This window comes from Zonotrichia leucophrys, chromosome 2 (genome assembly GCF_028769735.1).
Source record: "Zonotrichia leucophrys gambelii isolate GWCS_2022_RI chromosome 2, RI_Zleu_2.0, whole genome shotgun sequence".
In the NCBI taxonomy this organism is placed as follows: Eukaryota; Metazoa; Chordata; class Aves; order Passeriformes; family Passerellidae; genus Zonotrichia; species Zonotrichia leucophrys.
The window spans coordinates 567,073-587,360 of NC_088171.1; the positions used below are offsets into that span (position 1 = coordinate 567,073).

At 53.7% G+C, this 20,288-nt stretch overlaps 1 protein-coding gene across 2 annotated transcripts in view; it reads right to left on the reverse strand.

Moving 5' to 3' along the window:
- SCAP (SREBF chaperone) overlaps positions 1-18,479 on the reverse strand; it is a 64,352-nt gene extending 45,873 nt beyond the window's left edge. Inside the window, exons 1-2 of one of the 2 annotated variants that reach the window (XM_064703705.1) lie at positions 18,375-18,479; positions 4,006-4,182 (exon numbers count right to left, since the gene is read on the reverse strand). In XM_064703705.1, coding sequence (XP_064559775.1) covers positions 4,006-4,127 — 122 coding nt within the window. In that variant the 5' untranslated portion in view covers positions 4,128-4,182; positions 18,375-18,479. Of the gene's footprint in view, positions 1-4,005; positions 4,183-18,347 lie in introns of both variants that reach the window. The other variant, XM_064703704.1, reaches the window with a different exon arrangement.
- Positions 18,480-20,288: the final 1,809 nt, after the last annotated feature.

Here is a 20,288-nt window from a genome sequence, read left to right on the forward strand (position 1 = left end):
TGCCCAGCCCCGCTGCACAGAAATGCTGCCTGGGTGAGTTTCTGCTTCACTGCTGGGCCCTGATCCTGCCCCATCCTGCTCCTGGGATGTTCCTGCTGAGGGGTGGCTGGGATGCACCAGGGAAACCCAGCTGGGAGAGGGGAGAGGGGAGAGCTCCCACAGGGCACACACAGCTCAGCTCCAGCAGGGTACCTGTGCCAAACAGCACCCTGCATCCTCAGCACCCAGGCTGCAAAATACACCTGCACCCAGGCAGCACCATGCACCCATCTCCATGCAGTGCAATGCACCAGTCCCCATGCACCCCAATGCTCCCATGCAGCACAATGCTCCCAGGCAGCACAAGTCACCGATGCAGCACAAGTCACCAGCTCCATGCAGCATCATGCACAGTGTACCCATGCCACACCATGCTCCCATGCAGCACAATGCACCCACTCCCATGCAGCACAATGCACCCGTGCAGCACCATGCACCAGCTCCCAGGCAGCACAAGACACCAAATGCAGCACAAAGCACCCATGCAGCATAATGCACTGACTCCCATGCAGCACCATGCACCCAGGCAGCACAATGCACCCATGCAGCACCATGCACTGGCACCCATACAGCAATCCCTTCACTCTCACCCCCTGGCATGCCAGGTGCAGGACCCACTCTAGAACAGTTCTGACCTAATCAGCAAAGCCACTCCTCACAATTAACCCCTCATTATCAGCAGTTAATGCACACAGAGCAGGAGCTGGGACACCCCAGAAACGGCTCCTCCTCGCAGGGCCAGAGCCCTCAGCCTCAGCCAGGCTGGGATTCTCTCTCTGCCGAGGTTCTCCTGCTCCCCTGGGTGCCACCAGGCCTTTGCCACCTTCTCTGCCAGGGCCGGGCTCTGCTTTGCCCAGGAGCTCATCAAAGAAAGCAGACTCCTCACACTGATGGTGTCCTGGGCGGATTTCTGCAGCCTGGAGGGAACAGTCACTGCAGAGCCCTCAAACACCGGCACTCAGGAGTGCAGACACTCCCACAAACCCACAGCTACCAAAACCCTCCTGCTCTGCGGCCTCAGCTGCTCTGAGCACTGACAGGGAGCTGCTCCAAGCCCTGACCCAGGGAGCTGAGCTGGTGACCCCAATCAGATCTCCTCCTCTCCAGGAAATCCTGAATTTCAGAAGGGAAGAAGCACGATTTGATCCCTCCCCAAACTCAACACTCTGTGGGTGAACATTGACACTGCAGCAGTTTCCTGCATTTGCTGCCTGGGAGAGCTGAATGAGGAGCCTGAGCCACCCTGGAAGCCATTCCTGAGGTGACACAGTGACACAGTGGGACCCTGGCCTGGCTTTGCTGGGTGCAGCATCCAGGTGCAGAAATGCCACTGGAAAGCTGCTCCTGGCAAAGCTGGAGCCAAAACACGGAGCTTGCAATCTTGCAAGTAGCAAGATCTATCCAGATACCTCTGTCTTTGATATCTTTCATATCAAAGACAGAGAAATGTAGGAACCACTTGGGTGGGCCTTGTAGGAGCTTCATGATCTATAGGAACAAGAGACCTGAGAATAAAAGTGTCCCTGAAAGGTACAAGGGGTCCTGTGGAGCAGTGAAAACCCAGCAAGCAATGCCCCCACTGCTGCTCACAAGCACCAAGGGTTCCAGCCAGGAGAAGCCACCCCAGAGCTTCTCCACGTGTGAAAATCCTCCCTTTGAGGTTTTTAACTGAGATGTGCAAGCAGCCTTGGCATCACCACAGCTCAAAGCAAAACCTGTGTCTGTGCCCTCACAGTGGAGCTTTCCTACAAGCAGGGAGCAAATCATCACAAGGGGTTTATTTTACCCAAAACAGACAAGAGAATTGAACCCTGCAGGACACAGTCTGTACATGCACATGTGTGCGTGCTCTGGGGACAAGGGTTTGCTCAGCCCCACAGTGCCCTGCTGGAGATGATTCTGAGCCCGTGTGACACTCCTGGAGTAAAATTATATCCACCTGCAAACCAGGGATCCAATTAGGCTCCATAAGGAGAGTGGGGAATCCACTCCCACACGGGCGTGCCAAGGGTGAAACACAAGAGTGCAGGCTCCAGGCAGAACAGGACAGGCAGGTGTGCAAGCAAAGATCAGCTTTCCTTCTCCCCATTTTTAATTCATGGCTCTGGAGGCCACTGCCAGGTGCTTGAGGGTTACCTTCATCTCATTTATTGCTTCACTTCACTCATTCAATTAGTTCTTACTTATTAAACCAGATGCAGACACCTCATCCCTGTTGTTTCTTTTGATTATTTCTTTTGTTCCACAAAAGGAGATGACAAAACCAATAAAGTCTAAATTTAAAAAGAACTTCTGGGCGGGCCCAGAAGGGAGAATGCTGCCAAGAACCCCTGTGCCCAGCCCTGTGTCCCTGTCCTATCTTCTGCAAAAATCCACTTGCCCAGGATTTCTCCTGGGAGGCTGAGAAGCCTCAGAGAAAAAGCAAAACAACATTATCTCCTTTGCTTCTGCTGAGTTTTGCTGCTTTGCAATGTGGTTTGGGGATTGTTTATCCAACAGGTGGTTGGTTGATTGGTTTAAAGTGAATTGTTTTAACCTAATGACCAATCACAGCCAGCTGTGTCGGGACTCTGGAGAGTCATGAGTTTTCATTCATATCTTGTCAAGCCATCTGTAAATATCCATTCTCTATTCTTTAGATAGTATAGTATTATATACTATAATATAGTATATATTATATGCTATAATAATTTTAGTATAGTTTTAGTATAATATAGTATAATAATATACTAATGTATAATATTAAATATAGTATACTAATGTAGTGTAATGTAGTATAGTATGATATAGCATGGTACAGCATGATAGGATATGATATATCCTTATATATCCTAATATAACTAATATATATCATAATATAATATATCCTAATATAACAAAATATATAATATTATAACATAATATGCCATAACATATTTCATAACACAACATATTAACATAATATACTGATAGTATATAATATATTATATACTATAATAGTTTTAGTATAGTATAATATAGTATAATAATATAGTATAATAATAAATATAGTATAATAATAAAGTATTCTAATGTAGTATAATGTAGTATAGTATGATATAGTATTGTATGATATTATAGGATATGATATATCCTTATATATCATAATATAATATAATATAATGTAATGTAATGTAATATAACATATCTCATATTGTAACAAAGTATATAATATTATAGCATATCTCAGATTATAACAAAATATACAATATTTTATCATAGTATCTCATCTCATAATAACATAATATATAATATTGTAACATCTCATATTATAACTTAATATGCCATAACAATTATCATAACGTAACATATTAATATAATATACTAATATAATATAATATAATATAATATAATATAATATAATATAATATAATATAATATAATATAATATAATATAATATAATATAATATAGTATATACTATAATAGTTTTAGTATAGTTTTAGTATAGTATAATATAGTATAATAATATAGTATAGTATAATATAGCATAATAATAAAGTATTCTAATGTAGTATAGTATGATATAGTATGGTATGATATTATAGGATATGATATATATAAGGATATATCATATATCATAATGTAATATAATCATAATGTAATATAATGTAATGTAAGATAACATATCTCATATTGTAACAAAGTATATAATATTATAGCATATCTCAGATTATAACAAAATATACAATATTATAACATAGTATCTCATCTCACAATAACATAATATATAATATTGTAACATCTCATATTATAACATAATATGCCATAACATCTATCGTAACATATTGATATGATATATTATTTGATATATGATATTATGCGATATGTGATATTAGATATGAGATAATATAATACATCACAATGTATCCTAATATATTGCAATACACTAAATTAGCCTCCGGCCACGGGGACAGGGCAACCCCCCGTGCCCCGGGGCAGCACTCACCAGCAGGCCAGGATGCAGAGCGCAGTGAAGAGGATGATGGGGATGGGGTAGGAGGCACAGAGCAGCCCGTGGCTGTAGAACGCCCGCGAAATCCTCTCGCGCAGCCTCTCAGTCAGGGTCATCCTCACCTGCGGGCCATCCCGGGCACAGCAGCGTGGGCAGCCCTGCTCGGAGGCACTGCGGGGAGAAACAAGGGAAAGCAGCGTCAGCAGCTTGTTTTGGAAAGGCTGTCAGTGTGCAGGATGGAATCCTTCCTGAATTGAGGCTGTCAGTCCCTGGCACAGGTGCCCAGAGAGCTGTGGCTGGCCCTGGATTCTCACCAGTGCCCAAGGCCAGGCTGGACAGGGTTTGGAGCACCCTGGGATCATGGAAGCTGCCTCTGCCATGGCAGGGGTGGCACTGGACAGGCTCTGAGGTCCTTTGCAGCACAAACCACTCTGGGATTTATTTATTGATGCTGTGAAATGACCGAGCAGATCTCACCCTCACTGTCAGGGCTGGACCACCCCTGTTCCAGGAGGAACTCAAGAACAACATGGATATGCTGTTCCTGTGGCAATAAATACACCACAAGTGGCTCTCTGAGCAGCCTGAGCTGCCAAAGGTGCTCTGGGGAGGAGCACAGCACTGGCAACAATTCCTGGTACCTTCAAGGATTGGAAAACTCTCTATTTGCTCTCTTCACCTGCTGTCCAACAGCAGCATTCTGTAAGAAAACACTGAGCATTCCAAAGCCAGTATTTCTTTATCACTTGGGGGGATTGCACATTAAAATCTGCCATCTCTATTTGCTTTATGCTGCGACAGAGCTCCTAAGAGTGAACAGCAGGAATTGTTCCTGCTCCAAGTCATTTCTGCAAACAGAGATTGCCCAAGCCAAAATAAACCTGTGGATTGCAGGACAAATGTTAAAGGAGAATTTCCTGCCTCTTGCATGACTGCAAACCCAAGACAAAGTTTGCCTGGAAGCACGAGGGCAGCGGGATGTGCCCACCTTGCAGCCCACAGGTGACATTTCTGGTTTGTTTCAGGCACAAGAGACAGACACACAGCACAGATCCCAGGATCAGTGAGCTTGGAAAAGCCCCCCGAGCTCCCTGAGCCCACCCTGTGCCCCATGGCCACCTTGTCCCCAGCCCAGAGCACTGAGTGCCACCTCCAGGGACACCGCCAGGGATGGGCACTCAGCACTGCCCGGGCAGCCCCTGCCAACACTGAACCTCTCTTGAGTGCAGGAATTTCCTCAATTTCCACCCTGAGGCCGTTCCCTCTGCTCCTGTCCCTGTCCCTGGGAGCAAAACCCAATCCCATCTGGCTCCTGTGTCCAGCACTCTCACAAAAATGCAACTGACCAGCAGAAGGAATAAATGTAGAACTTCCCTTTGCAGGAAAAAATCAACTCAAACTCGCTACTTTTCCCCAGACAAAAGCTTTTATCTCACTCAACAATAGTTACATGTTCCAAATTCTTTACATTTCTGCCTGAAAGGCTTTGCAGCCCTCCCAGGAGCCTCCCTGGACACCAAGGGCAGGGAAACACAGCAGAGCCCGCTGTGGGCTCAGAGAATAAGCTACCAAAGGTAGGAAAGTTTCCCTTTTCTAACACACAGTCACCTGGGGCTTTAGGCACACTCAACTCCTCAGTTCCCCACAAAACGTTCTGGAAGCAGGCCCTAGCATTAGTGTAATAAAAACACACAGCTGAGCCAGTGAAGCCTGCAGGGGGAAACAAAAGGAAAAATCCCAAATAAATCCCCATTCCATAGCGCTTTTCCTGCACTTCAATACATTCAGGAGTTTGCTCCATCATGTTGCCTAGCCCTGAACCAGAGCACCTCAGATTCCTGCTGTAACTGACACATCTGCCCTGGGCTCCAGCTCAGATCGTGACCTGTCACTGACATTTTCTGGAAAAATCCCTTGCCCAGGATTTCTCCCCTGGGAAGCTGAGAAGCCTCAGAGGAAAAGGAAAACAACATTATCTCATTTGCTTCTCCTGTGTTTTGCTGCTTTGCAATGTGGTTTGGACATTGCTTACCAACAGGTGGTTGTTTGATTAGCTTAATGTGAATTGAATTCATGTGAATTTGATTTAATGACTGATCACCATCAAGCTGTGTTGGGACTCTGGAAGCAGTCAGGAGTTTTCATGAGTATCTTTAAGCCTTCTGTCTGTATCCTTTCTGTATTCTTTAGTTTAGTATTCTTTAATATCATATAGATAATAAAATAATAAATTAGACTTCTGAGAACATGGAGTCAGATTCACCATTCCTCCTTTCAACAGGGCCTCAGGAAATACCCCAGTGAGGCAGGAATGGAGGCTGCAGGCAGGGCAGTGCCTCCTCAGCATCCTGTGACACAGGGAGGGGTTACAGGGGTGTCCCCAGCCCTGGGCTGCTCCAAGCTGATACAGAGCAGAGGAGATGTAGGAGAGTCAGGGGTAGGATGGGCAGGATGGACAGAGACGAGAGAGCTCTGCAGCCAGGACTTGGAATTTGGGGTTATTGCAAAGGGCCTGGGTGCAGAGGCCTTTTGGGATTTGGGGTTCATTGCAAAGGGCCTGGGTGCAGGGCCCTGCTGGGATTTGGGGTTCATTGCAAAGGGCCCTGCTGGGATTTGGGGTTCATTGCAAAGGGCCTGGGTGCAGGGCCCTGCTGGAGCTGCAGCCACAGCTCAGAGCAGGCCTGAGAGAGGAGAGGGGCAAAGAGGATGAGAGCATAAAAGCGTAAGAGAGCAAAGTTCCCGTTACAATACCACAAATCATCTTCTCTGTTGAATATTCTCATTCTCACTAACCAATCCAGTACAATACACAAATCCTATAGCATTTACATACAGCCTATAAGAATCATTACATTACCATCTTGTGTTACATTTTAAACCCTAAAATCTCCTCTTTGGGCCCTTCTGCCAAGCTGTAGGGTCTGCTCTGACCCTTGGGCCTGTCTGCAAGCAGAGGGTGTTGTTCCATCAAAAGGGGATCACCTTCAGCAGCCACACCATTGTTTTCCAGTTGTTCACTAACTGAGGGATCTCAAAGCTTGCTTTCATTTCAGTCTCACTTATAGTTTCCACATTCTCAAAATCCTTTGCCAGGCAATCATATTGATAAGGCTTTCCTGTTTCATCCTCCCCAACAAGGAGCCAGCACAAACCCTGCTGATCCTGGGGCTGCAAACACTGCACCAGCAGTGCTCCAAGCCAGCAGCACAGCCACCCCAGCACAAGGAAACCCCAGCTCCCTGCAGATGCAGAATGGATGATGGACTGCTCACACCCCACAGAGGCAGCTGGATTTCCCTGCCCTCAGCTGGGCCCTGGATGTGGCTCAGGGCTCGGATGCTGTGAGTGATCACCCACTGCTCTCAGTGCCACGGCAGCTCCCAAACCCCACTGTCCACAGAGGGAGGGCAGGGAGAGAGGCACAGGGCTCAGAACCCAGCTCTGCCCTCCTCAGAGGGGCCAGGGAACATTCCTTGGGACTTCAGAGGTGGGAAAACAAGAGCCTGGCTCCAGACAAGCTCCTTCAGAGAAACGCTGCACAATGGGCCCTAACACCAAGGTCCTGCTCTCCCCTGGCATTCCCATGGGAACAATGAGGGGCTTTGTGCTGCCAGAGGACAGGAGGTCACGAGGAGCAGAGCACTTCCTATGGGAAAATCCCAGCCATGCACAACCTCGGGCAGGCTGCAGGCTGCAAGGGGTTAATGCCAGCCCTGTGTCAGGAATAAAGCCTGGCTGTAAGGGGTTAAACAAGGCCTGGTTTTAAGGGGTTAATGCCAGCCCTGTGCAGGAACAAGGCCTGGCTGTAAGGGGTTAATCCCAGCCCTGTGTCAGGAACAAGGCCTGGCTGTAAGGGGTTAATCCCAGCCTTGTGTCAGGAAGGGGTTAACCCCAGCCCTGGCTGTAAGGGGTTAATCCCAGCCCTGCCTGTAAAGGCTCAATCCCAGCCCTGTGTCAGGAAGGGGTTAATCCCAGCCCTGCCTGTAAAGGGTTAATCCCAGCCCTGCCTGTAAGGGGTTAATCCCAGCCCTGTGCAGGAACAAGGCCTGGCTGTAAGGGGTTAATCCCAGCCCTGTGTCAGGAAGGGGTTAACCCCAGCCCTGCCTGTAAAGGGTTAATGCCAGCCCTGGCTGTAAGGGGTTAATGCCAGCCCTGGCTGTAAGGGGTTAATGCCAGCCCTGGCTGTAAGGGGTTAATCCCAGCCCTGCCTGTAAAGGGTTAATCCCAGCCCTGCCTGTAAGGGGTTAATCCCAGCCCTGGCTGTAAAGGCTCAATCCCAGCCCTGCCTGTAAGGGGTTAACCCCAGCCCTGCCTGTAAGGGGTTAATCCCAGCCCTGCCTGTAAGGGGTTAACCCCAGCCCTGCCTGTAAGGGGTTAATGCCAGCCCTGCCTGTAAGGGGTTAACCCCAGCCCTGCCTGTAAGGGGTTAATCCCAGCCCTGGCTGTAAAGGCTCAATCCCAGCCCTGCCTGTAAAGGGTTAACCCCAGCCCTGCCTGTAAGGGGTTAACCCCAGCCCCGTGCAGGATCAAGGCTCCGGAACAGCCCCAGCCCTCAATGCATTCCCCTGCACACCAGGGGCACTTTCCATACCCAAAGGTACAAAATGCCATTGCTGAGCCCTCTCCCCCACCCCAGCTCTGGGGCTCAAATTCTCACACAAGTTCCTGAGCCAGATTTCAATCCCCAAAATGTGCAAATTGCTTCATTTTACCTGTCCTGCCTGACTCTGCCAGTTTTGCCCCACTTGTTCTTGCCCGTTTTCCTCCCTGTACAACATTCATTCATGGTTTGAGTTTGTAAATTCAGAGGTTTCTGGAACAGACCCCATTTTATAAGTGGCATTTCACTCATTATTAACATCTCTTGAAAAGCTGGAGTAACCACAACAATGAGGATTTAAAGAGAACACTTAATCTCTACATGTAAAATAAAGTTATCTGCTCCCAAAACAGGGGCTGACATTCAAAACCAATTTCCAAAACGGTTTTCAGGACATTTTTAAACTTTTCTGCCACAAGAGAAGAACTCAGTTACACTCCTGCTTTGGAAGTCATTCACTGAATGTGGTTTCTGTTCTTTCTGGTTTCTATCCTTTCTTCCTTCCCAAAATACTCCCAGCAGCACCAGACAACAACTTATTGTGGATGTTGAGACAGGATAGGATGTTCCACATCAGAGCCACCAAGCACAGAAGTTTGGGATTTGTGACAAAAAAGAGAAAATATCCAAACTTAGAAAAAACACAATTTCAAAGTTCACTCCTCTTGGTGCATCCAGCCAAGGGAAGCTCCCTTGTACATGATGAACAGATTCCAAACAGAAGGAAAGAGGGAAGAACAGAGATTCCAAACACAAGGAAACAGAGAAGAACAGAGATTCCAAACACAAGGAAACATCCATCCTCACCCAGCACCGAGCACTCCTGCTCCTCCTCCTCACCCCCAAGGGACACAGGGGAGCCCAAGGGTGCCCACAGACAGAGAGCAGCCTCAGAAGGCTTTTCCAGCTGCAGCAATTTGCTCGGGAGGGGACCCCAGGGATAACTCTGTGTGCACCAAACCAACTCCACAGCAGCAGCTCAAAATAAACCTGAGCTAAGCCGGGGAAATCCTGTCCCCAGGACAGTGTCCCCGTCACAGGGGTTACACAGCCAGCAGGGAGCCAGCAGGCACTGCTGAGCAAAGCCAGGGTCCCTTGGCTCTGGCAGCCACTGGGACACCAGCCCCAGGCTGGCTGCAGGGTCCCCAAGCCACTCTTGGTGCTCTCCTGGCCACCCCCAGGCTGGCTGCAGTGTCCCCAAGCCACTCTTGGGGCACTCCTGGCCACCTGCAGGGTCCCCAGGCCACTCTTGGTGCTCTCCTGGCCACCTGCAGGGTCCCCAGGCTGGCTGCAGTGTCCCCAGGCCACTCTTGGTGCTCTCCTGGCCACCTGCAGTGTCCCCAGGCTGCTCTGGGTGCACTCCTGGCCACCCCCAGGCTGGCTGCAGTGTCCCCAAGCCACTCTTGGTGCTCTCCTGGCCACCCCCAGGCTGGCTGCAGTGTCCCAGGCTGGTTGCAGTGTCCCAGGCTGGCTGCAGGGTCCCCAGGCTGGTCTTGGTGCACCCCTGGCCACCCCCAGGCTGGCTTCAGTGTGCCCAAGCCACTGTTGGTGCTCTCCTGGCCACCTGCAGTGTCCCCAAGCCACTCTTGGTGCTCTCCTGGCCACCCCCAGGCTGGCTGCAGGGTCCCCAGGCTGGTCTTGGGGCACTTCTGGCCACCTGCAGTGTCCCCAGGCCACTCTTGGTGCACCCCTGGCCACCCCCAGGCTGGCTGCAGTGTCCCCAAGCCACTCTTGGTGCTCTCCTGGCCACCTGCAGTGTCCCCAGGCTGGTCTTGGTGCACCCCTGGCCATCCCCAGGCTGGCTGCAGGGTCCCCAGCCTGCTCTCCTGGCCACCTGCAGTGTCCCCAAGCCGCTCTGGGTGCTCTCCTGGCCACCTGCAGTGTCCCCAGGCCGCTCTGGGTGCTCTCCTGGCCACCCCCAGGCTGGATGCAGTGTCCCCAGCCTGCTCTCCTGGCCACCTGCAGTGTCCCCAGGCTGGTCTTGGTGCACCCCTGGCCACCCCCAGGCTGGCTGCAGTGTCCCCAAGCCACTCTGGGTGCTCTCCTGGCCACCTGCAGTGTCCCCAAGCCGCTCCTGGTGCTCCCCTGGCCACCTGCAGGGTCCCCAGCCTGCTCCTGGAGCTCTCTGGCCACGCTCAGGACCCGCAGGGAGCCTGCCCTGGCAATCCCTGCCACAAAGGCTCCACGTGATCCCTTTGGAACAATCTCCTCCTCTTTGTTTATCCCTGCAGCCGCTCCACAAGTGCCTGGGGAATCACTTTCTCCTCAAAACAGCAGAGCCTGATGCAAGAGCCCCGAGCAGTTACAGTGAGGGCACCCCCAGGAAGCCCAGCTGGGCAGTGCCACCCTTGCCCTGTCCTGGCCCTGCACCAGCCCAGGCCAGGCACACACACCAGGGACCCCATCCATCCTCCACTCCTTGTGTGAACAGCTCATCCAGCAATGCTGCAATGCTCTTCCCTTTCTACTACAGGGAGTAATTCTACTCATGCTGTTTCCTAACCCTCTCTGCCTCACCAGACTAGGGTCAACATCTCAGCCCAAGCCTCTTGTTTGGAGTACAAAATTGGCAAAATGCTTTGGGATCATCTGCCTGGACTTGGGCAAATCCTGGGGTCCAACAGCACGGGGAGCTGGAGCTGCTGCAGGGCTGGAGCCAGGCTGGAGAGCTGGGAATGCTCACCTGGAGAAGGGAAAGATCCAGGGAGAGCTCAGAGCCCCTGGCAGGGCCTGGAGGGGCTCCAGGAGAGCTGGGGAGGGACTGGGGACAGGGATGGAGGGACAGGACACAGGGAATGGCTCCCAGTGCCAGAGGGCAGGGATGGGTGGGAGATTGGGAATTGTGAGTTGTTCCTGTGAGGGTGGAGAGGCCCTGGAGGAGAAGAAGAAGCTGTGGCTGCTCAGTCCCTGCATTATCCAAGGCCAGGCTGGACAGAGCTGGGACAGTGGAAGCTGTCCCATGGAACAAGATGGGCTTTAGGCTCTGTCCAACCCAACCCAGGCTCCTCTGGCTCTGTGTCATTCATGGAATGGTCACTTGGTCTGTCTGTGCCATCCTGAGGCTCCCAGCACTGCCCATGCTATGGACAAGCACCAAAGGGCCCAGGCCACCCCCAGTCCCCAGCAAAGCCCGTGAAGGACAAAACTGCAGCTGAGCCCTTGGGCACAGCCCTGACAGCTCCCTGGGCACCTCCCAAGGGCACAGTGCTGAAGGACACAGCACTGCTCATCCTGCCAGCAGGGACAGCCCCTCAGTGCCCCATCACGGGCAGGGACACAGCCCAGAGCAGGGACAGACACAGGGACAGCCCTGTCCCACTGCCCCAGCACGGGCAGGGACACAGCCCAGAGCAGGGACAGACACAGGGACAGACCCTCAGTGCCCCAGCACAGGCAGGGACACAGCCCAGAGCAGGGACAGACACAGGGACACAGGGACAGCCCTGTCCCACTGCCCCAGCACGGGCAGGGACACAGCCCAGAGCAGGGACAGACACAGGGACAGCCCTTCAGTGCCCCAGCACAGGCAGGGACACAGCCCAGAGCAGGGACAGACACAGGGACACAGGGACAGCCCTGTCCCACTGCCCCAGCACAGCACAGGCAGGGACACAGCCCAGAGCAGGGACAGACACAGGGACAGCCCCTCAGTGCCCCATCACGGGCAGGGACACAGCCCAGAGCAGGGACAGACACAGGGACAGACACAGGGACACAGGGACAGCCCTGTCCCACTGCCCCAGCACAGGCAGGGACACAGCCCAGAGCAGGGACAGACACAGGGACAGCCCTGTCCCACTGCCCCAGCACGGGCAGGGACACAGCCCAGAGCAGGGACAGACACAGGGACAGCCCTGTCCCACTGCCCCAGCACAGCACGGGCAGGGACACAGCCCAGAGCAGGGACAGACACAGGGACACAGGGACAGCCCTGTCCCACTGCCCCAGCACGGGCAGGGACACAGCCCAGAGCAGGGACAGACACAGGGACACAGGGACACAGGGACAGCCCCTCAGTGCCCCAGCACGGGCAGGGACACAGCCCAGAGCAGGGACAGACACAGGGACAGACACAGGGACAGCCCTGTCCCACTGCCCCAGCATGGGCAGGGACACAGCCAGAGCAGGACAGACACAGGACAGCCTGTCCCACTGCCCCATCACGGCAGGGACACAGCCAGAGCAGGGACAGGCACAGGGACAGCCCTGTCCCAGTGCCCCAGCACAGCACGGGCAGGGACACAGCCCAGAGCAGGGACAGACACAGGGACAGCAGGGACACAGCCCAGAGCAGTGACAGGCACAGGGACAGACACAGGGACAGCCCTGTCCCACTGCCCCAGCACAGGCAGGGACACAGCCCAGAGCAGGGACAGACACAGGGACAGCAGGGACACAGGGCTGCAGTGGCTCTGGGGACTCTGCACACAGCCCTCACTCAGAGCACCACGAGCTCTGCCCAAGTTATTCCCAGCACACGTTTATCCAGTTTGCTCTTCAGCAGTCGCAGCAATGCCCACAGGTGCCACACAGGGTTTGGTTTGGTTTTCCCTGGTGCCCTCCCTGCTATTTAACCCTTCCTGCCAGCCCCAGAGGGGGATGTGCAGCCATGGGACTGCTGAGGCTGGAGGAGCCCCTGGAGTCCCACTGATCCCACAGTGCTGCCAAGGCCACCAGCAGCAATTTCCACACTCCGACTTTCACCTGCCCCTTCCCACACACACAGGAGGTCACCAGGCTCCTTCAATTAGGGATTACACCTCATCAATTATCCTCATGCCTGCAGCTGGCTAGTTTTGCTTGAACCCCAACCTCACCACTGTTGTTCCTCATCACCAGCCCAATTTCAGGCCATGTTTAATTGCTCAAAGCCATTTCTCACTCCTGAGTCACACGCGCAGCCCTTGCCTGCTTTATGTCATTTACAACTTGAATGTGCACGGTCTGTCCTGGCACTTCAGTGATGAGTGAGCCCCCAGAGCCCCCCTCAGAACAGCCAGGCCCTTTAACAAGGCAGTCACTGCTGCCCTGAATACTGTGAATACTGAATTCATTTATCCATCACAGACTGGCACCTTCTTAGGCTTGGAGTTTGTTTCAACTGCACCTACTCAAGACTCTGGATAAAAATCAAACCTTTGAGGATTCACAGCCACAGCTGCTTTCCTGCAGCCAGAAACAGCCCTGGTACCTCATCCTGGAAAGAGCAGGCTCACCTTGCCAAGGAGTACCTGTGCAAAGCAGCACCAGCCATTCTGCACCCCTGCTCCTTGCCAGGTGCTTTTCAGCCAGGTCCCACCTGCTGCAGGGTTTTGGGATGAGCACTGCTCCCCATTGTCCCAACTGCTCCAGGCTTTAGGAACATCACTGACTTGCCACATCTCAAAGATGCCTCCTGAAGCTCTCAGGTCTTTTTTAGTCTGTGCTTTGAGCACACAGAAATCCCTCCGTGAAACGACAGCTTACAAAGCTGCTCTTCCTTTTTGTAGCCTGCCACCAGCACCAGTTGCTCACCAAGAGTCAAAAGGTGCTGAACACTCCAGTTTTGGGGATGCCACACATCAAGTTTTCCTCTTTGTTCTTTCCTTTACCACCTTTTGCCACGAGGACATTCCCAGAATAATGCATGTCCCTGATGCCCTCTGACAGTCAGGTTTGATTTTTATCTTAATCCTCCCTTTGTGGCCTTGCTGCTGTTCAAAGGAGGAATGGGAACACCTCTGGGTTAGAATCACCCTGACTGCAGGGTGCTGGAGATAAATCAGCACTTCCAGGATTCCTGGCCAGCTCCAGCTCTGCTTTTGTGAGGCAAAGTCTGCCTGGGAAGCACCTGGAGCCATTCACCATCCCAAGGAGCCCAGTGGAGATTCACACTCTTCCTCAGTTACCTTCCACCTCAGCAAAGCAGGATCTGAGCTGAGCACAACTCCTTTCTCCAGGGCTGGGGCTCCTCTCCCTGCACAGGACAAATTTCCTGCCCCAAAACCCTCCTTCAGCACAGAAATCAGCATCGGTGGTCAATGATCAACATTAGGAAATCAAACCCAAGCCAGCCTGTTCAATGCAGGCAAACCCATTCTGTCTGCATGCTTTGGCGTTTATTTCTGAAACAGACAAACTCAAAATTCAAATCCATGCCTGAACACCTGACCTGCACCTTCTCTGCACCTCTTTTTAAGGGATGTGCCACCAGAAATGCTTCACCCTGCAGCGTGGCAGGGCAGGGACAGTTAAAGAGGGCAGCAACGCCTGCAGGGGTGCCCAGGATGGGCAAACATTGTCTGTGGAGGGAACTGGAGCTGCTTTCCCAGCCCTGCTGTGCCAGGAGCAGACAGCAGCTTCCCAAAACCCTCCCAGGTAATCCACATCCATGTAAACCCTCCGAGTAGAACTCTGCATTTTCCAAACCCATAAACCCAGACAGGGTCCATTTGCCTTCTCCTAGAAGAAAGCCCCTCCAAACCCCCTCAGAAATAGCTGCTGAGCACCTTCACCCACCTGCAGCACAGCCCAGCTGGCACTGCCAGGGGTTTCCTGAGCGACTGAAATTAGAGCTGGGTCACACTCCATTTATCCCTTCAGCAGCACCATTTCCCAAAAACACCTCGTGGAAACATGGACCAGGAGTGTTCCTGCTCCAGAGGCAGGGCTGGGGTGCAGCACCAGCTGGGCTCCTGTGCAGTGGAGGGTTTCCACAACCCCTGCATTTGGTAGGGAAGCAGAAGCGTGCCCTTGGCTCCCTGGGGAACACGTTCCCATTTCCACACAGACCCAGCCCGAGCCCCAGCCCTGTTTCCAGCCTGACTCTGGCATTCTGGAAGCCCTTGGCTCTCTGGGGAACACATTCCCATTTCCACACAGACCCAGCTCGAGCTCCAGCCCTGCTTCCATCCTGACTCTGGCATTCTGGAAGCCCTTGGCTCCCTGGGGAACACATTCCTGTTTCCACACAGACCCAGCCAGAGCCCCAGCCCTGCTTCCATCCTGACTCTGGCATTCTGCAAGCTCTGGTGTCAGGCATGGCATCACCAGGGATCCCCTCCCAGGCAGGATGTGCAGGATGACAAAAGGGAGACAAACCCTGACCATTAATCCATGCAATAAAAAGCAGAAATGAAGACAAAACACTGAGCATGTATTGCCCTGCACGGCTCCCTCAGAAATAACCCCAAAGCTCTGCTCAGGACAGCTCCCACGGCTCAGGAGGCTGCACCCCCAGATCCTGGGGCTTGCAAAGGGCCCCCAGAGGGACACAGCAGCTGTAAGGTGATGCACCTGCCCGGGATTGCCTTTCCACAGGTTCTGGGTCACAGCAGGGCAGGGCAGGGCTGAGCACACCCAGTGCCAGGGCTGCCCGCCCCGAGCAGGGACACTGGGCACCCCCAGCAGCACACACAACCAAACATTTTCCTTTCTAATCAGCACCAGCTGGGGGGCCAGGCCCAGGAAATCACTGCACTCTTTCTTCCAGATGGAGAAACGATCCCAAAACTCCTCTGTGAGGCAGCAAGTCCCCCAGTCTGACTGGGACATTGTCCTTTGTACACAAACCAACTATTATTCCTTCATCACAATGCTCCATACAAGATTAATTCAGATTTAAGAACTGCAATCCTGCTCCCCTCTCCACTGCCCACCACGCTCTCACTCCAGCTAAATTCACTCTTTTCCTGGGAGTAGAACTTTACTTTTTCCCAGTTATGCCAAAAGGCCAAGGCTGTTCTGAGTCTGTGGAGCTGGGTCTTCACCTGAGGACATGAATTAAGATTCCCTCCAAGACAGCCACCCTCAGTTCCCTGTTCCTCCCTGTCCTGGAATCCTGGATGTGAGCAGTGACACCCCCAGACACGGGAACAGCAGCTGCACCATCACAGAACTGCCCAGCTCCTTCAGCTTTTCTTTCTCACCCTTTAATGCACTGCACCGGGGGGAGAGGGGGATTCAGAGCAATTATAATCACAGATATCAGAGCCAAGGAAAGCTGCTTCCAGCCCCAGCAATCCCTCGGTGCTGCCCCGCACAGGGACTGTGCCCCCTGTCCCCCAGAGCCCCTGGGGAAGGGGAGGAAGAGGAAGGAGCCTGCACCTGCCTGGCCTGGAAAGGATTCCCAGGAGCTGCTGCTCCTCACCGACTACATTCCACTGCAGGCAGGTAATGCTATTTTTGTTCCTCGAGCTGTACCTGTTCTACTTTTTAAATTCTCATCAGAGAGGGGAAAAAAAAAAAAAAAAAGGAGTTTTTGGTGCATCATGATCCAAGCTCTGACGCCAGACAGGCCCAGCAACCCCCTGACTGAAAACAGTGTTGAGTAACTCAGGGAGAGCCTGACTAATTCATTCATCATAGGATTCTGACACTTAAAATACTATTTAATGCTCCTGAGACAAACCCTGATTGTTCAGGGCTCTTTTGGGATGTTATATTTAAATCGTGATTGGAAAAATAAGCCATGCCAAGTTGTACCTGGAAGCACGGAGCTGCGCCACACACTCAGGGAACATCCCAGGGTGTTTTCCTCTCTTCCCAATCCCAGCTAATCTGCTTTCTGCATTACACAACAGCTCGTGTAATCCCAAATTTACCACCCTAGTCCTGCCCTCACAGCTCTGCTTTCACAGAGAGGGAGCTCACGCCTCATCTCTGCCCCTTGAATGAAAGGAAACTTAGTTTGCTTTTCAACAACCCGGAAAAACACGTGGATGCTGCATTCAGGAAATTCTGGCACTGAGGCCAAAATCGTTCTGGAGTCCTTTCCTCGGGATTCGCCCCAGCACAGCCCACAAGTGCCTCAGCATTCCAAAAGCCCCTTGCCCATTAGATTACAGATAAAGTAAAGATATTCAGTCTGACTCACAGAGGAACTCAACTCCTAAATTTTGACTGAACCCCAAAGTTCATTATTCGGGGTGCGAGATAACTGACCGAGCACAGAGGCAGGTCCCCAGAGACCCGAGCAGCAAAGTCCACTGTACAAACCCATGGAGTGTTTAATTCTCAGTCCCACCGTTCCCTTTACATGTTCCATCCCTGTAATCCTTTCCCTAAAACCCCAATCAGCAAAGCCCTCTGGTTCCGGAGGGCTCAGTGACCCTGTACAAACCCATGGGGTATTTCACTCCAGTCCCACCGTTCCCTTTACATGTTCCATCCCTGTAATCCTTTCCCTAAAACCCAGAGCAGCAAACCCAAACCCACCTGGTTCCAGAGAGCTCAGTGACCTGTACAAACCCATGGAGTGTTTAACTCCCAGTCCCACCGTTCCCTGCTCCATCCCTGTAATCCTTCCCCTCAAACCCTCTCGTGGTCCTGCAGCAGAGGCGATCAAGCCCTTCTCTCCTCTCTCCCTGTTCACCCAGCACCTCTGAGGCCCCAGCCCTTCCTCCATCTCTGCCCATTCCCGAATAGTGCCCAGGTTCGCGGGCAGGTGACGGCGACCACCCCGCGGGACGGGCAGGGCAGGCTCGGGCAGCACGGAGCGCAGTCCCCGAGAGCCCCGGCACAGAATCCTCCCGGCACCGACCAACCCGGAATAAAACACTCCGCGTTCCCATGCCGCGCTCCTCACCGATCCTGCCCCGGTAAAAGCGGGACGATGCGGGCCGGACGGGAGGCCGGGGTGCGGGGGAAGCAGAACGGCCCCGGGCCCCCACCGGGGCAAACCGAGGCAGGACAGGGGTGGCGAGGGGTTATTCCCACTGCCGATCGCGCAGCCCCCGCCCGCCCGGGCCCTGCTCACCTCACCGGGAAGCGGCTCCTTCCTCACCTCCGCCCTTTGACCTCCCGGCAGCCGCGGCTCTCGTGCTTCGTGCGCGGGGGATTTTTCCGGCCTTTTTTTTTTTTTTAATTTTTTTTAGCGCAGGACGGTTTCTCCCACCCCCTCCCGCCCTCCCCCCGCTGCCGCCGCCGCCGCCGGGCCCCACCGCGCGCGCGCAGCGCCGCACGCCGACCACACCCCCCGCCGTCGGCGTGACCACGCCCACATCCCCTCCGGTCACGCCCCCCCAGGAGCATTAGTCCCCAATATGGGCTTAATTTACATGACCACGCCCACTCCGTCGAGCCGAGTCTTTATTAGCATAATCACGCCCCAATCACCACCCCCTCTTTTCACCGGCCACGCCCCCGGAAGCGGCGCGAGCACGTGGAGCGGGGACCGGGACCGGCACCGGACCTTGCAGCGGCCGGCGCCGCGCGAGCAGAACCGGGCACCGGCCGCGCTGGGCTTCGGGGCAGAGCGGAGCCGGCCCGTGCCGCCGGGCGTGGCGGGAATGTGCGGGTCAGGCGCTGCGAGTCCCGAGTATCCCCCGAGGGACAGATGGCGGGGATTGGGCACCAGAAGCCCCGGAGCATCCCGGGGCAGAGCACCTCGGGAGGGAGCGCCTTGCAGCGGGAGCCCTGGCTCGGTGCAGGGGACAGAGGTGACTCTGATTCCCGGGAACAAAAGCAGGCCAGGCTCTGGGCACACGCCAGGGGAAGAGGCAAGCGGTGCCCAAAGGCCAAGGGATCTTTCCTTCTCTTCCAGCAATGCTCTCCTGCCAGCACCGTGCGGGCGTGCTGCAAAACACATGCCCTGCTCCTTCACCTCCGGGGGCTGAGCAGCCCAGAACAGCCTTCCCAGGGCCCTCCTTGCAGCTGCCAGGCTCTGAGGCTTACCAACAGAGCCTGCTGCCTGCAGTTCTCCCGGTATAACACACCCCCTTCTCCCAGGGACCTGCACCCCTGAGCAGCAGCCCAGCCTTGGTGGGATCTCTCCTGCTTGGAGAGCTGAGCCCTCAGGCCAAGTCCCACCCAATTTCCCAGCGTTGCCCAAGCTCTGGCTGGCACACACCCAGCCCGTGCGTGGCAGGGCGCTGAGCACGCAGCTGGTGGCTGACCCCAGTCAAGGCCAGCCTGTGCTGCCACCGATGGCACCATTCCTGCCATCCCCGGGCAAGGCCAGCCTGTGCTGCCACCGATGGCACCATTCCTGCCACCCACTCGGGGGCTGCCCTCCCGCAGCGTCAGCTCCAGAGCACGGGAGCACGGCCGTGCCGGTGGCCTTGGGCAGCACAGCTGTCCTGTCGTGTCCTGCTGGCCAAGGCCACTGCTGGACACTGGGCTGGGCCGTGACTCAGTAACCCCCACAGGGCTCATGGCCCTGTCCAAGCTCACACCACTGCACTGTGCAGGCAGACAGGCTCTTTCCAAAGGGCTCAGACCCCGGGGAACACCCCCTGCATGGGCACATGGGGCATCAGGCCCAGGCTCCTCAGCTCATTTCTGGGATCCAGGCACTGGTTATGGCACAAAGAACCAGGCAGAAGGCAGCAGTGATGTCACACAGCAGTGATGTCACACAGTGATCCAGCAGTTTCAAGAGGGAGGCAGAGCCTGGGAGCCAGAATTTGGGATCTCTCCAAGGATAATCCTACAGACATTACTCCAATTATTCACCATTCTGTGCCCATCACAGATGCACTTTAGGCTGCTGCAGTGCCAGCAGCTACTGCTCCTCTCCTCCTCCCTCTGCATATTGTGACAGTGCAGCGACCCTGGGCACTGCCACTTCCACAGCTGGACACAGAGACCCAGGGGACACCAGGGATGAGTGATCCTCTAGCACACACATGGCCTGACTCCCCTCCCTCCTTGTGGCTTTGCCACAATCCCTGGAGCCTGCCTGGCCTCCCTGGGCTGC